Genomic DNA, 15,652 nt, shown 5'->3' on the forward strand with positions numbered 1-15,652 from the left:
TATAGGAAATTAAAGTACAATACAGGACATGGGAGCACAGTACAATACAATACAATACAAGAAATGAGACTAGGCTACACTAGAGTAGACTAGAATGTCCTTTAATGACTGTATTTGAATCTTTAAATCATTGGATGGAATACGGACTGGAAAAGAGATTCGGATTCCATGGTGGCTAGTACCTGATAACACATGCTCGCTCTATCTATCTATCTATCTATCTATCTATCTATCTATCTATCTATCTATCTATCTATCTATCTATCTATCTATCTATCTCTGCTTTATATCTTAACTCTTATGACAGTGAATCACCTCTCTTCCCTTCTTGAGAAGAGATATAGGGCATTTCCTTTTGTCGCCCCTGGGTATAGTGCAATTTAGTGCAATTTTCATAAGCTTTATTCTTGTCCACATTCACGGTGTAATATATTCCTATAACGGGCCTGATTCAATAACCCTTAAAGTGAATGGGAAAAGCCTGTTGACTGCAAAAGACTTTGGATCAGGCCCGGATGAATCATCTTAAACTGAACAAGGCATGCACCTAAAAAAGAAAAGCACCTATTTCCGGTGAGATGAGAGAGCAGCTCATGAGGTTCATACCAAAGGGACCTCTCTCACAGCAGCGACAAACACCCTTGAGGTCTCAGCATGTCTGCGCTTCCCTTGGTACTTATCCTAACCCTGAACTGGTCCGGTGAGCTTATGAACACCATAGTGTTTAATTCCAGCTTCTATTTCTGTTCTTGGCTGATGTTTGCTTAAAAGACTGAGATGAAATCTGTGTGTCCTAGGGGTTTTGTAATAACTCCGATGTTACTTTGATGTGTTTAAAGGGCTCACCCAAGGTCAGACAGTCATCCAACCCGTGGGAGAAACAAAAGTGAAGGAAGGGGAATTTGTTACCCTGGACTGTAGCTATAATTCTGGCTTCCCAATGCTGCTCTGGTACAGGCAGGAATCCGGAGGATCGCCACAGTTCATCCTTCATGAGGGCTCCAGACAGGAAGATTTGGAAGAGAGGTTCAGGAACCGTTTCAAAGCCAAAATTAATAAAACCAGCCGGGTTTTCCCTTTGAATATATCATCGGTTCAGTTGTCTGACTCTGCCACCTATTACTGTGCGATAGAGACACAGTGAGAAAAAGGATAGACCTTCCTTTACAAAATCCCTCCTCCCAACAAAGCACAAAGAAACAGCACTCATAAGGAGTGGCAAACTGGGGCTTGTCTACACTTGAAAATTAATGTGGATTACGGTAGGATGTGAATTTAAAGTGCAATAGAAATTCCTTGAAATATCCACCTGTGGGCCATCTTATTCCAGAATAAGAATGCCTTGTTCTTGTTTATCTCAATCTACTTTGAAAGTGGGTCAGAGCAAAGGTATTTTTGTCCTGATATACACTCTTTGAGCCTGTAAAACACTGGGCACTTTAAGGCCCTACTTCGAAATAAATTTAAAGGCTACAGAGTGTTTTAGATCAAGAGGGAAACATTTGTTACTGAGAATTTAAAATGAAAAGCAAAGAACAAAACCAAAGAATGAATCAAAAAGGGAAGAAATATAGAAAACATAGACAGAGATAGAGAAAAAGCAAAAAGCACCCCCCAAACCAGAAAATGGAATGCAAAAAGCTTAAACACACAAACAAGCAAAAAATCCAAAAACATACACATACAGCACAAACAACAAGAACACAACCACCGAATAAACACAAACAGTATAAATACACACACAAAAGACTAAAAGTCAACACAAACAAGGAAAGAGAAAGAAGCCCCTCCCGTCTTCACAGAAAGAAAAGAAAGAAACCCTTTCCTCTTTAAAAATGCACCTTACTATATAAAAATTCTTTTCCAGACGATTAAAACAACAACAAGACCGAGAACAGCATAAACTTCAGGCTGAACTTCAGTGGAATGTAGGTAACTAATTCCTTTAGATTTCTTTGAAAATTGCAGCCGAAATGCTTTGCTCGGTGCCTTTTGCAGAGCCCAGGTCTGTGTGAACAGTTGTGCGGCATTTCTCTTTTTCTCTTCAATCCTGAGGAGGTTAAAGCGCCATCTGGTGCTTGGGAGGATACTCATTAAGAGGCGAAAGAGCTGTTTGATATCTGGCTGCTCCGTGTCTGACTGGAGGGATTTGAGCTGAGCCGCGGTGTGTCATCCTGAGTGCTAAAGACGCCAAAGGCTGGAGAACTCCATCTTGTTGCTTTTGAAGCCACGTTTATCCAGAAATCGAACTGCTGCCAATCTCCATCCTCTGCCAGCGTCTGCAGAGGAAGGGGCACGTGACAGAAACTTTTGTATTACAAAGGGGCTGACTGAGAAACTCTTGTGTGTTCGTTTTCTTGCAGAGATGATAAGGGGCTGCTGCCTTCTGCTGCTTCTCAGCAACTTATGCAGAAGTAAATAAAACACATAATAGCACAGACCCCTAATTCTGCATTTGCTTTCTGTGCTTGGCTTTGTTCTGTTTTTTTTTTCCTTTTGGTTTTCAGGCTTTTGTGTATGAATTTACTGTGTCTGAGTTTCTTATGTTTTCTGTGTTTATGGAGCTTTTCTGATGTTTATGTTCTTCTTGTTTTCTGTGTGTGACTTTTTTCAGTTTGTTCCTTTTTCACTTTGTAATTTGTTTTTCAGGTTTTCATATTCGTGTTTTTGTGTTCCTAAGTTAATATATTTTTGTGTGTGTTTCCAGTGTTTATTTTGGATTTAGGGTGTTCCTGTCTTTGAGTTTTTCTTTTCCTCTTTATGTGTGTATGTGTGTGTTTAACGTTGGCTTTCAGGTTTTTGTGTTTAAGTTGTGTGTGTGTTTTCTGTATTTAGAATGGTTTCCAGGTATTTGTGTTTGAGGTTTTGTGTGTTTTCTGTATTAAGTTTGGTTTTCAGGTTTTTGTTTTTCTTTTCTTGTTTTCTTCATCTTTAACTGGTTATGAAGCTGTTAAATTCTCTCCAGATTTTCAGTTACACAGAATAATTCTGCGTTGCCAGATCCTGTCATTTCACTGATCAGCCATCTCCGCTGACGTTTATCCTTCTCCCTTATTGCTCCTTTGCGGACAGTTCATTTCTTTGCCTTATTAACACGTTTTATTGTCTCGCCAGCAGTCGGGAGTGATGTGGTGCTGGAACAAGGTGCCCAGGCCTTGGCAGTCCGGGAAGGTGAAGAAGTGACCTTCCAGTGCAGTGTGAAGGGCGGGAAGATGAGCAGCTACTGGATGTACTGGTACAGAAAGGGGCAGCGGGGCCCCCTGACCTGGATTTACCGAGAAGGGGACCACTATGGAGAAGGCTTCCAGGGCCGCTTCGTAGGGAAAGTTGACAGCTCCAACAACAGGTTCACCCTCCGGATCCTGAGCGCAGAGCTGCGAGACAGGGCGGTGTATTACTGCGCTTCCAGTCCCCACGGTGCCACAGCTGTGCTGCGGAGCAGAGCAAAAACTGACAGGGCGGGGGAGGAGCAGGCATCGCTTGCAAACCACAGACCATGGCCAGCTGTGGGGCACAAGTGGCTGAGGGATCTCTCGCTCTCTCTCTCCCCATCCCAGAAGGGGGTGTCTGGGGATAGATAGATAGATAGATAGATAGATAGATAGATAGATAGATAGATAGATAGATAGATAGATAGATAGATAGATAGATAGATAGGTTGTGCTTGTCCTGTGCAGAGAGGGAATTTAAGCCAGGTTTTGTAATTCAAAGAAATGGCCACAGGGTGCTGCTATTCACCCATAGTCCATCTTCGGAGACCAGTTAGACTGAACACTTCAACAATTTCCACCCCACAATCAACCTCAGCCTGGACCAGTCCACACAAGAGATCCACTTCCTGGACACTACAGTGCAAATAAGTGATGGTCACATAAACACCATCCTGTACCGGAAACCTACTGACTGCTATACGTACCTACATGCCTCCAGCTTCCATCCAAGACACATCACACGATCCATTGTCTACAGCCAAACCCTAAGATACAACCGAATTTGCTCCATCCCTCAGACAGAGACAAACACCTACTAGATCTTTATCAAGCATTCGTAAAACTACAGTACCCACCTGGGGAAGTGAGGAAACAGATTGACAGAGCAAGACGGGTACCCAGAAATCACCTACTACAGGACAGGCCCAACAAGGACAATCACATACAGCCCCCAGCTAAAATCTCTCCAGCTCACTATCCACGATCTACAACCTATCCTGGAAAATGATCCCTCACTCTCACAGACCTTGGGAGGAAGGCCAGTCCTCGCTTACAGACAACCCCCCAACCTGAAGCAAATACTCACCAGCAACTACACACCACACCCACAGAAACACTAGCCCAGGAACCAATCCCTGTAGCAAACCTCATTGCCTACTCTGTCCCCATATCTACTCTGGCAACACCATCAGAGGTCAACCACATCAGCCACACCATCAAGGGCTCATTCACCTGCACCTCTACTAATGTTATATATGCCATCATGTGCCGGCAATGCCCCTCTGCCATGTACATTGGCCAAACCGGACAGTCCCTGTGCAAAAGAATAAATAGACACAAATCGGACATCAGGAATGGTAACATACAAAAGCCAGTAAGTGAACACTTCAATCTCCCTGGTCATTCTATTACAGATTTAAAAGTCACTATCATTGAACAAAAAAAAACTTCAGAAACAGACTTCAAAGAGAAACATCAGAATTAAAATTCATTTGCAAATTTAACACCATTAATCTGGGCTTGAATAGGGACTGGGAATGGCTGGCTCATTACAGAAGCAGCTTTTCCTCTCCTGGAATTGACACCTCCTCATCTATTATTGGGACTGTACTACATCCACCCTGATTGAATTGGCCCTGTCAACACTGGTTCTCCACTTGCGAAGTAACTCTCTGCTCTCCATGTGTCAGTATATAATGCCTGCATCTGTAACTTTCACTCTATGCATCCGAAGAAGTGAGGTTTTAACCCACTAAAGCTTATGCCCAAATAAATCTGTTAGTCTTTAAGGTGCCACCAGACTCCTTGTTGTTTTAGTTAGACTAAAGGAGCTGTCCAAGGTGGAAACCCTCCATGGACAGTTAAGAAGAAAAGTGTCAAGAGTCTAATCTGCAGATCTACAGAACACTCTTTACCCAAATGTCTGCAGTAGGAGGGTCGGTCTAGTCCAGTGCTGGATTTAGTTAGTGGGATCCTGTATGCAGCTATGGTTTCGGGCCCCCACTGGAGACTCAGCCAAGAAAAAGAACATTTTCTCTTAGCTCCCCCCGTGTTTCATTATTTTTTCTTCCTCCTCTTCCTATATTATAAGTAATAGGAAATAAATGAAAATAAAGTGAGGTACCTTGATTGGGGCAGGGACTTGGGGTGCAGGAGTGAGTGTGGGGATAGGGACCTGGGAGGGAGTTTGGGTGCAGGATGTGGGCTCTGTGCTGGGGTAGGGGCTTGAGGTGTGGGCGGGAGTCAGGGTGGCAGCACTTACCTTGGGTGGCTGGGCTCCCAAATGAACCTGCACACCCCTATAATAATAATTGGAGATATACCTATCTCCTAGAACTGAAAGGGACCCCGAAAGGTCATCGAGTCCAGCCCCCTGCCTTCACTAACAGTACCAAGTACTGATTTTTGCCCAAGATCCCTAAGTGGCCCCCTCAAGGATTGAACTCACAACCCTGGGTTTAGCAGGCCAATGCTCAAACCACTGAGCTATCCCTTCCTTCTGTCAGTAGATCCTAGGCAGTGGGCCGGGAGGTCTCCGTGCATTGCTGCTAGCAGGCACCACCCCTGCAGCTCCCACTGGCCTCAGTTCCCAGACAATGGGAGCTGTGGAGTTGGCACTCGGGGCAGGGGCAAGACCCCCACCACCAGGGGCTGCAGGGACATGCCTGCCACTTCGGAGAGCAGCATCGCACGGAGGGAGAGAGGCAGAGTAGGCAGGGAGCCGCCTTAGCCCTGCTGCGCTCCTACTGGCACGTCTCTGCATGCCTTTTGGGGGGAGAGGAGCAGAGGGTCTTACTGCGCTGCCTGGGGTGGGGTCAGTGCATGGAGCCACCTTTCCCTAGCCGGTAACTCGCAGAGATGTGCCAGCAGCCAGCGGCTTCCGGGACCTGTGTGGGTCTGTGTGCAGGCAGCCTGCCTGCCTGAGCGCTGGTGCACTGCCTCCTTTTGGGGGCCCCTGTCGTTGGGGGCTGTGCCACCGCATGGTGTGGTTAATGGTAAATCCGGCCCTGCAGCCAAGCCTTTCGAACGCAGCTGGGGCAATACCAAAGCTGAGAGCCAACCAAACCCTCCAGGGAGTCAAATCTCTTCCTACCCTTATTTCTTTAGTGACTGGTTCTGATCCTTCTCTTGAATCCCCAGACTCAGAAAGTGAGCTCACTCAGGGAAGGAGTTTGTGCTTCTTATAAAGGAGTGGGATATGCAAATATGGGTCTCACTTTCCTGTTTAAATCTCTCTCTCTCAGTCTCTCTCTCTCTCTCTCTCTCCCTCTGCCCAGGCTGCACCCAGAAACACAATCCGCAGCCCCCTGGTTCTGTCCAGTTACCAGCCAAGCTCCCTAAGAACTTTCCCCTCCAAGGCCAGGGAGAATGAGACTTTGGCTCCATTTAGGTTTCCTTGTAGCAGCTTTGGAAGGTATTTTCTCCTTGTAAACACATTTCGGAGGCAGAAGGTTTGTTAAAGCTCTTCTTACGATTTCTAAGTGTATCTTTATTTGCAGGTGTCCGGTCCCAGGTGCAGCTGGTGGAGTCCGGAGGGGATGTGAAAAAGCCCGGAGACTCTCTCCGCCTCTCCTGCAAAGCCTCCGGATTCACCTTCAGCAGCTACCAGATGCACTGGGTCCGGCAGGCTCCCGGGAAAGGGCTGGAGTGGGTCTCGCTCATTTACACTGACGGAAGCAAAAGTTATTATTCAGATGCAGTGAAAGGCCGATTCACCATCTCCAGGGACAATTCCAACAACCTGCTGTATCTGCAAATGACCGGCCTGAGACTGGAGGACACCGCCCGGTATTACTGCGCTAGACGCACAGTGGAATGAGACCTATTGTTGCTAACACAAAAACCCAAGCTGCGGATTGTCTCGTCTCCCGTGCGCCACATAGAGGCAGCAGTTAAACGAATCATACAGCCTATGGCACAGGCAGGAAAGCGGATCTCAGCATTCAAAACGCACAGAGTGTGTGTGTGTGTGTGTGTGTGTGTGTGTGTGTGTGTGTGTGTGTGTGTGTGTGTGTGTGTGTGTGTGTCGGGGGATGGGGGTACTGCTGTAGTTCCCTGGTAATGTTGCACGTAGCCGCCCTGGGGCCAGCAGTGCAGAGACCATGGGAGTCCCCCATAAACCCTGCTCAGCTGGGATTCCTGTTATAAGAGCTACTCTCCCCTGGTGGGATGGAAACATTTTATCTTCTCCTGATCATTTCTATCTCCGATACATTGGACGGGGCGGTCACCTCAGAGAACAGAAATGTGTGACGGGGCTGATCTACAGCCCTTCAGAACCAATGAGAAAACTTGTCTCTGATTTCACACAGCTTTGGTTGTTGTGATCTTAAGACATACATACATGGGGAGAGCAGAACCACAGCTGGAATAAATTATCACAGACCCACTAGATTCAATACAGCAGATACCCCTACTTATGCCAGATGATCTGGACCTTTTATTCAAACAGTTAAAAACTCTAATAAACACATGGGTGCTATTTATCCAGTGGGTTCTGGATGCCTAACTATCTTAGGTTCCTGTGAAAAGAAAGAGTTTTTCTAAGAAGAGGCGCCATTTCTACATTTAGAAATAGATAACAATCCTTTCACAATAGGGTCTGTTCTTCTGGAAAGAATTAAAGGCTGTACGCTGAGAGTTTTAAAATGTTACAAAGCAGTTAGGATTCCAGTTAATATGGGATCTCTGCCCCCAAGCCTTTATTAACTAAGTAGAAAACGAGACAACAGATGGAATGCCACAAGAGAACTGAAATAATCTGTCAGCATAACAGGCACTGGTCTCAGCAAACCAGTAATCTAACTGCTCTCTCTCTCCTATTCGTAGACGCACAAACACACGTACACGTGTCCTAACGCAGCGTGCAGAGAAGAAATACCCACAGCCCGGCCTGCTCCACTCTCACCTGTGCCGAACCCCACTGCCACCCACGTCAGCTCACCATTTAGAGACCCCAGCACGAGCGCCTTCTCCCCCTTCCCTCTATACCTAACCCCTGCCACCCCAGAGCTACTGTCAACCTCATAGAGACACCAAAAGTACCAACATCTCCCCTCTCCTCTCTATACCGTAACACACGCTCCCCCTTCACCCCAGGGCAATGACTCTCTTGAGTCTCTCAGGGGGTGGATCCCGTATTCACCCTGTGGCAGACCCTCCTGCCAGCGATATGCAAAGCGGAGACCTCGCTCATCCGATTTAAAAAAAAAAAAAAAACCCGCAGACTTTCCGCACTCACAAAGTCCCGGATCTGTCCCAGGGACCCCAGTTCGAACCAGACCCACCTGAGCTCGGCCCCGAACTGCTCCATGGCTGTGTTCCCCCTCGTACAGCTGGTCCTTGCACTGGCCGCGTTCCCTGAGAGCTGGGTTTGGGTTCGCTACTTTCACCCATTACCCGTTATTTGTCTAATATTATGAATTTAATGTGCAATCTCCCTTTCTTCATTTCCCCCCAGGGGCCCGCTCGCAGGTGGTTCTGACCCAGTCGGGGACCGCGGTGAAAAAGGCCGGAGAGGCCCATAGGCTGCAACGTGCAGTGAGTGGGGTTAGCAGTATGGGCAACATGTTCTGGATCCGGCAGACTCCCGGGAAGGGGCTGGAGGGGCTGATTTACTATTATTCTCCGTCTGACAACAGCTACTCCCCGGCAATCCAGGGGCGATTCACAGCCTCCAAGGACAGCTCCAATTTCCATTTGCACATGGACAGCCTGAGACCCGAGGACACCGCCGTGTGTTACTGCGCGAGGGACACAGCGAGGGGAAACCTGTTACGCGTCATACAAGAACCAGCCGCCGGAAGGTCCATGAATCGCACTAGGCGGGAGAGGGCAGCAGTTACACAGAGAACAGAGGGAGGATCTGACAGGGAGTTTTCATGCCGTTAGTGACAACGATGGAAACTGGGACCAAAGTGAAAAAGTTTTTCCTTCTGCCCTAGAGGATAAAAGTGGGAAGCCTGCAGCTATAATTCCAACACAATCTTCAAGGACCCCTTTACCTTTCACACCCCTCTGACCAAGACATTAACCGCATGTGTCTTGTTCTCTAGCAAGAAGAGTATCCTCCTTCAGGCTTTGATCCCACGTCCTCTAAACCTAAGAAGAGGATGTGTGTGGATTGCAGTGAAGTTCGAGTCAAGCCCTAGAACCTTGGCAACTCTAATTCCGCTCTTCCGAACAAGTCTATTCCAGACCCCAGGGCTCCGTGTTAGGCGCTGCACAGACACACAGACAAATTCCCCTCTCAGCCTTAGTTACAGCCATTCTGATGTTTGTACAGCTTCTAAAGGGGGAAATATGTAAATTACGGTGAGAGCTTCCTGTTAAATCTGTCTCTCTCTCTCTGCCCGGCTGCACCTGGGAACACAATCCCCAGCCCCTGTGTCTGTGCGGTTACCAGACATTCGCTCTGAGAACTTTCCCCTCCAACACCAGCGAAAATGCGATTTTTGCTCCTTTTAATGTTCACTATGGCGGCTCTGGAAGGTATTCTTTCCACTGAATCGTTGGCAGAGCTAAACGAATATTATATTGTTGTTGGTTTTATACCAATATTTGTAACCTGTCTTTATTCCCAGGTGTCCGGTGCCAGGTGCAGCTGGTGGAGTCCGGAGGGGATGTGAAAAAGCCCGGAGACTCTCTCCGCCTCTCCTGCAAAGCCTCCGGGTTCAGCTTCAGCAGCTACACTATGTACTGGGTCCGACAGGCTCCCGGGAAGAGGCTGGAGTGGGTTTCACACATTTACGGTGATGGGAGCCAACAATTTTATGCAGACTCAGTGAAAGGGCGATTCACCATCTCCAGGGACAATCCCAACAGCCTGCTGTATCTGCAAATGACCGGCCTGAAGCCCGAGGACACCGCCCGGTATCACTGTGCCAGACACACAGTGAGACGAAGCGGAGTAATGCTAATACAAAAACCAGAGCGGAAGAAATCCCATTTCCACCCTGCGCCACGCGGGGGCAGCAGTGGCACAAATAGCGCAGCCTTGGGCTACACTCCTGAGAAAGAACAAACGGAGTGAGAAAAACCCTAAAGCACTCTCCCGTCACATTTTCGCTGCACAGCTCCAGAGGGGGATGCAGCCCCCTGCAGTTCATAACATGATAGCCCCTTCCCTGAGCGCTACCAGCTCTCCTCACACCAGAAGCCTCACTGAGTCGAATGGGAGATATCCAGAGAGTAAAGAAAGCAGCACTTGGACCCCGATCCACGTCTGAACTTCCCACGACACATTTCCCGCTGCTCCCTGCACTTTTCACAGGAGCCGGACATGCCTGGGAAGGGGCATGGGCGGAGAATTCAGTCCCAGCCCTCACTCATCCCGGGGGGAATTTTCATCCAACACAGAATGTCTCAACCCAGTTGGATTTTGTGACCCGCCCCCGAGTCACTGACCCCCGTGGCTGGCTATTCCACAGCCCCACCGCACATAAGTTGGGGGCTACAGACCCGAGTTTCCCACCATCACCTAACCTGGGGGCAATGGATCAGTGTCCTGCTCGCGCCACCTGCTAGTACCTGACCGCAGTCAGGGGAGCTAATGATCCAAACAGTGAGCTGAATTCCGCCAGCACCAGCTCAGCGATTCCGACACTGTCATCACCGACCCCAAGGTGCGGCCTGGCAACCTTCTATGTCATCGGGCAAGCTCTACGTGTGTTACAACTCAATGCTGAGGGGTTGTCGCTTGCCAGGCGTGATTTACTTGGCATTCTTGCTTATCGACATACAACCGCTGTCCTTTGCTGGCAAGAGACACACGTGACAACTGCTGAAACCAGGCTTTCCTGTATCAATGGCTTCGACCTGTTGTGCCACGTGGCACACCTGAAGCACCACCGAGCCACATACGTTCGGTCCGACATTGCAGGTGCCATTCAGCTAATATCCTCCAAATACTGTGACACCATCCACCAAATTCTGTGACACCATCCATCAAATTCTGTGACACCATCCAGACTGGTATTTTCCGGCTGGCAAATGTTTACAAGCCTCCAAGTATCAGCTGGAACCAACAGGTCCTACCAAGCCTGCTACACCCGTCAGTCTAATTCAGAGACCTCAACAGCATCAGACAGAATGGGGAGATAAGGAAGCTGACACTGACAGTGAACAACTTGCAGACTGGGCATCTCAAAACGACCTTGCCCTTATCCATGATGCTAAGCAATGAGACACGTTCCATTCTTCTAGATGGGATTGTGACTACTCTCCTGACTTGTGCTGGGTCAGTTCAGCACATGACCATCCTCAGCCTGTAACATGCCAAGTTTTGGATAATTTTCCACACAGCCAACACGGACTATCACTGATCCATACTGGGCTACAGCTCCCAGTTGTCAAGAGTTCCAAAAAAAAACAACAACCCAAAAAAACGGTGGAACTTCTGAAAGGCTGACTGGGAAAAATACAGGGAAGTGCTGGAGAAGAGTGTAGTGACACTACCAGCCTGGCATATCTTGGTAAATGAGATCAGCTGTCGCTTCTGTGGTGCTATTTAAAAAGCAGCCTGCAGAACCACCCCATGCAGTTGCCGCCAGGTCTAGATCCCCTGCCTCAAGGAGGAAAGTGCTGCTTTGCTCAAGCAGTATGAGGCACCTGGTGACCCACATGTCACTGACCATCTGATGGAATCATTGGACACTGCTCACCGAGCCCGATGGGAGAAGATGACTGAGAGGATGAGCTTTACCTGCTCCAGCTGCAAGTATTGGAGCCTGCTCTGACGCCTTGGAGCAGCGCAGCAGCCACCTGCGCTCAGCTAACCCCCAGTGCCATCCAGCAAGGAGCTGGACATCTACTTAAAGCGGCCAGAGCACCTTTGGAGAAACAGGTGCGAAGACAAGTGAGGAACGAATGGCGTATGTTTACACATGTACACCAGACCAGAAGCTGCCCAGAACCATTCACTGTAACAGAGCTGGAACAGACACTGTGTAGCATCAAGTGTGGAAGAGCTGTGGACTATGAAAACATATCTCCAGAATTCTTCACCAGGGTCATCAGTGAAGGGAGGCTACTGAAGATATGGGGCACTGCAAAAGTCATTGGCCTCCCAAAGCCTGGAAAGGACCCAAGTCAAGCATCAAGCTATTGTCCCATATCATTACTGTCAGTGTGCCTCAAGCCACTGATCGTACATCACATATTACCCAGTGTGAAGAAAATTTTGAGCCCTGACAATGCCATTTTCACCCCAGGCCGTATCACATGCGACCAAGTACTCATGCTGACCACATTTGTTGAAAATGGCTTCCAGAGAAACTTGAAAACAGGCACTGTTTTCACTGACCTAACAGCGGCATACGATATGGTATGGCACACTGGCCTGCTCATGAAGGTATCACTGGTCCTGCTACCTTGGGTCACAGGCATTGTTGAACTGTTCCTCTATGATAGGCAGTTCAGAGTCCATATGGGGGAGAAGATGAGTGCTTGGAGACGACAGAGCAATGGGTTACCCCAGGGCTCTGTGCTTTCTTCAACCCTGTTCAACCTTTACATCAGTGACCTGCCAACAGCAGAGTCATGAAAGTTCATTTATGCAGACAACATCTGTTGGAGTACCCAGGCCAGGATTTTTCACGAGCTTGATGCCACCTTAAACTGGGACATGGTAAAGTTACCTGATTACTGGAAGACTTGACACCTCAAGCCAAGCAGCATAAAAACAGTCTCCAGTTTGTTCCATCTTCATTACACCAGCACAACCTGAGAACTGAATGTTTCTCTGAATGGTCAGAAGGTGAAGCATGAAGTAGAACCGGTCTATCTAGGTGGGACCTTAGATGGCACTTTGAGTTACCATGCCCAACTGAAGAAGACAGCAGCTAAAGTTAAGACGTGCAATAATCTTCTTAGCAAACTGGCAGGTTCACCATATGGTGCTCATGCCACAACCCTGCAGACATCAGCTTTGGCCACCTCGTATTCAGTGGAGGAGTCCTGCACACCAGTATGGAGTTGATCATCACACACTAAACTGGTGGATACACAGTTACATGCTGCCATTTGCATCATCTCTGGCACCCTACTTCTGACACCACTCTCATGGCTTCTAGTTCTGAGTAATATTGCTCTTCCCCATATCAGATGAGAGGTTGCCTTTGGCAAGTTACTGGAGAAAGTACATGCCAACCCAAGCCTGCTGCTGCACAATGACCTTTTTTAAACTGCTAGCCACACATTTGCCGCCATGTTGCCCATTATGGTCTCATCTGCCACATCAGGATGTTAGGGTGGAAACACTCTGGAGAGAGGAATGGATATCTGTTATGATCCCTGTCAAGGGTGTTTCCCCACTCTGACACTTTGAGTGCAGAAGGTGGGGGCCAGCAAAAGTCCTTAAAAGTATTTGCCACTAAAGGCTTGCTTTAAAACTCCCCAAGGTAAGAGATTCCCTGGCCTTGAATTGATATCACTGCCACCATCCAAATGCAAAAACCTCTTTGAGAACCCAGGAAGGAGCACTTGCGAATTCCTTCCTGTGAGGTACCCTCAAGCTCTTTTAACCTAGAATACTCAAAGAGCTAATAGAGGAGGTATCTGAGCCTCTAGCTATTATCTTTGGAAAATCATGGGAGACGGGAGAGATTCCAGAAGACTGGAAAAGGGCAAATATAGTGCCCATCTATAAAAAGGGAAATAAAAACAACCCAGGAAACTACAGACCAGTTAGTTTAACTTCTGTGCCAGGGAAGATAATGGAGCAAGTCATTAAGGAAAGCATCTGCAAACACTTGGAAGATGGAAAGGTGATAGGGAATACCCAGCATGGATTTGTAAAGAACAAATCATGTCAAACCAATATGATAGCTTTCTTTGATAGGATAACGAGTCTTGTGGATAAGGGAGAAGTGATGGATGCGGTATAACTAGACTTTAGTAAGGTATTTAATATAGGTCTGTCGCATCTTAAGCGCATTTAACATGCACGATTTCAGCTTTATGCGGTCGACAAAAACAAAAACAAAAACAAAAACAAAAAGACAAAAATAACAATTTAAATACTATTTCTGTAGTGCGGGTGATTCCGCCCGGCATTACACTCAATGTAATTTTGACTATACACGATTTTCGCTTTAGGCACTGACTGCGGAACGTAACCCCAACGTAAGATGAGACAGACCTGTACAGTCTCGCATTACATTCTTATCAATAAACTAGGCAAATACAATTTAGATGGGGCTACTATAAGGTGGGTGCATAACTGGCTGGATAACTGTACTCAGAGAGTAATTATTAATGGTTCCCAATCCTGCTGGAAAGGTATAACAAGTGGGTTTCCACAGGGGTCTGTTTTGGGATGGGCTCTGTTCAATATCTTCATCAACGACTTAGATATTGGCATAGAAAGTACACTTATTAAGTTTGCAGATGATACCAAACTGTGAGGAATTGCAACTGCTTTGGAGGATAGGGTCATAATTCAAAATGATCTGGACAAATTGGAGAAATGGTCTGAGGTAAACAGGATGCAGTTTAACAAAGACAAATGCAAAGTGCTCCACTTAGGAAGGAAAAATCAGTTTCATACATACAGAATGGGAAGAGACTGTCTGGGAAGGAATACAGCAGAAAGGAATCTAGGGGTTATAGTGGACCACAAGCTAAATATGAGTCAACAGTGTGATGCTGTTGCAAAAAAAAAAAAAAAACCAAATACGATTCTGGGATGCATTAACAGGTGTGTTGTGAGCAAGACATGAGAAGTCATTCTTCCGCTCTACTCTGAGCTGGTTAGGCCTCAACTGGAGTATTGTGTCCAGTTCTGGGCACCGCATTTCAAGAAAGATGTGGAGAAATTGGAGCAGGTCCAGAGAAGAGCAACAAGAATGATTAAAGGTCTTGAGAACATGACCTATGAAGGAAGGCTCAAAGAATTGGGTTTGTTTAGTTTGGAAAAGAGAAGACTAAGAGGGGACATGATAGCAGTTTTCAGGTATCTAAAAGGGTGTCATAAGGAGGAGGAAGAAAACTTGTTCACCTTAGCCTCTAAGGATAGAACAAGAAGCAATGGGCTTAAACTGCAGCAAGGGAGGTTTAGGTTGGACATTAGGAAAAAGTTCCTAAATGTCAGGGTGGTTAAACACTGGAATAAATTGCCTAGGGAGGTTGTGGAATCTCCATCTCTGGAGATATTTAAGAGTAGGTTAGATAAATGTCTCTCAGGGATGGTCTAGACAGTATTTGGTCCTGCCATGAGGGCAGGGGACTGGACTTGATGACCTCTTGAGGTCCCTTCCAGTCCTAGAGTCTATGAATCTATGGCGAAAAAACATTCCCTCTGGAGGGAGCTTGGGAAAAAACAGCTGTTGATATCAGCTGAACATGAAACTTTAACTTCTTAATTCTTCTTAGTAACTGGTTGTGCAGTCTTAGACATGTGCACACAGAACCTCCACCTTCTAGGACACAGGAATCAGATCACA

General features: G+C 47.1%; 2 gene segments (V, D, J or C); both read left to right on the forward strand.

The window, feature by feature from the left end:
* The first annotated feature begins 6,537 nt into the window (after positions 1–6,537).
* LOC128846179 (Ig heavy chain V region 3-like) lies at positions 6,538–7,029 on the forward strand. The segment is given in 2 exon segments: positions 6,538–6,624; positions 6,710–7,029. Coding segments are annotated over 2 exon segments (366 nt in total).
* A 2,626-nt stretch (positions 7,030–9,655) lies between these two features.
* Positions 9,656–11,312, forward strand: LOC128846180 (Ig heavy chain V region 3-like). The segment is given in 3 exon segments: positions 9,656–9,701; positions 9,794–10,104; positions 11,280–11,312. Coding segments are annotated over 3 exon segments (390 nt in total).
* Positions 11,313–15,652: the final 4,340 nt, after the last annotated feature.

This window comes from Malaclemys terrapin, chromosome 12, assembly GCF_027887155.1.
Source record: "Malaclemys terrapin pileata isolate rMalTer1 chromosome 12, rMalTer1.hap1, whole genome shotgun sequence".
NCBI classification, from domain to species: Eukaryota; Metazoa; Chordata; order Testudines; family Emydidae; genus Malaclemys; species Malaclemys terrapin.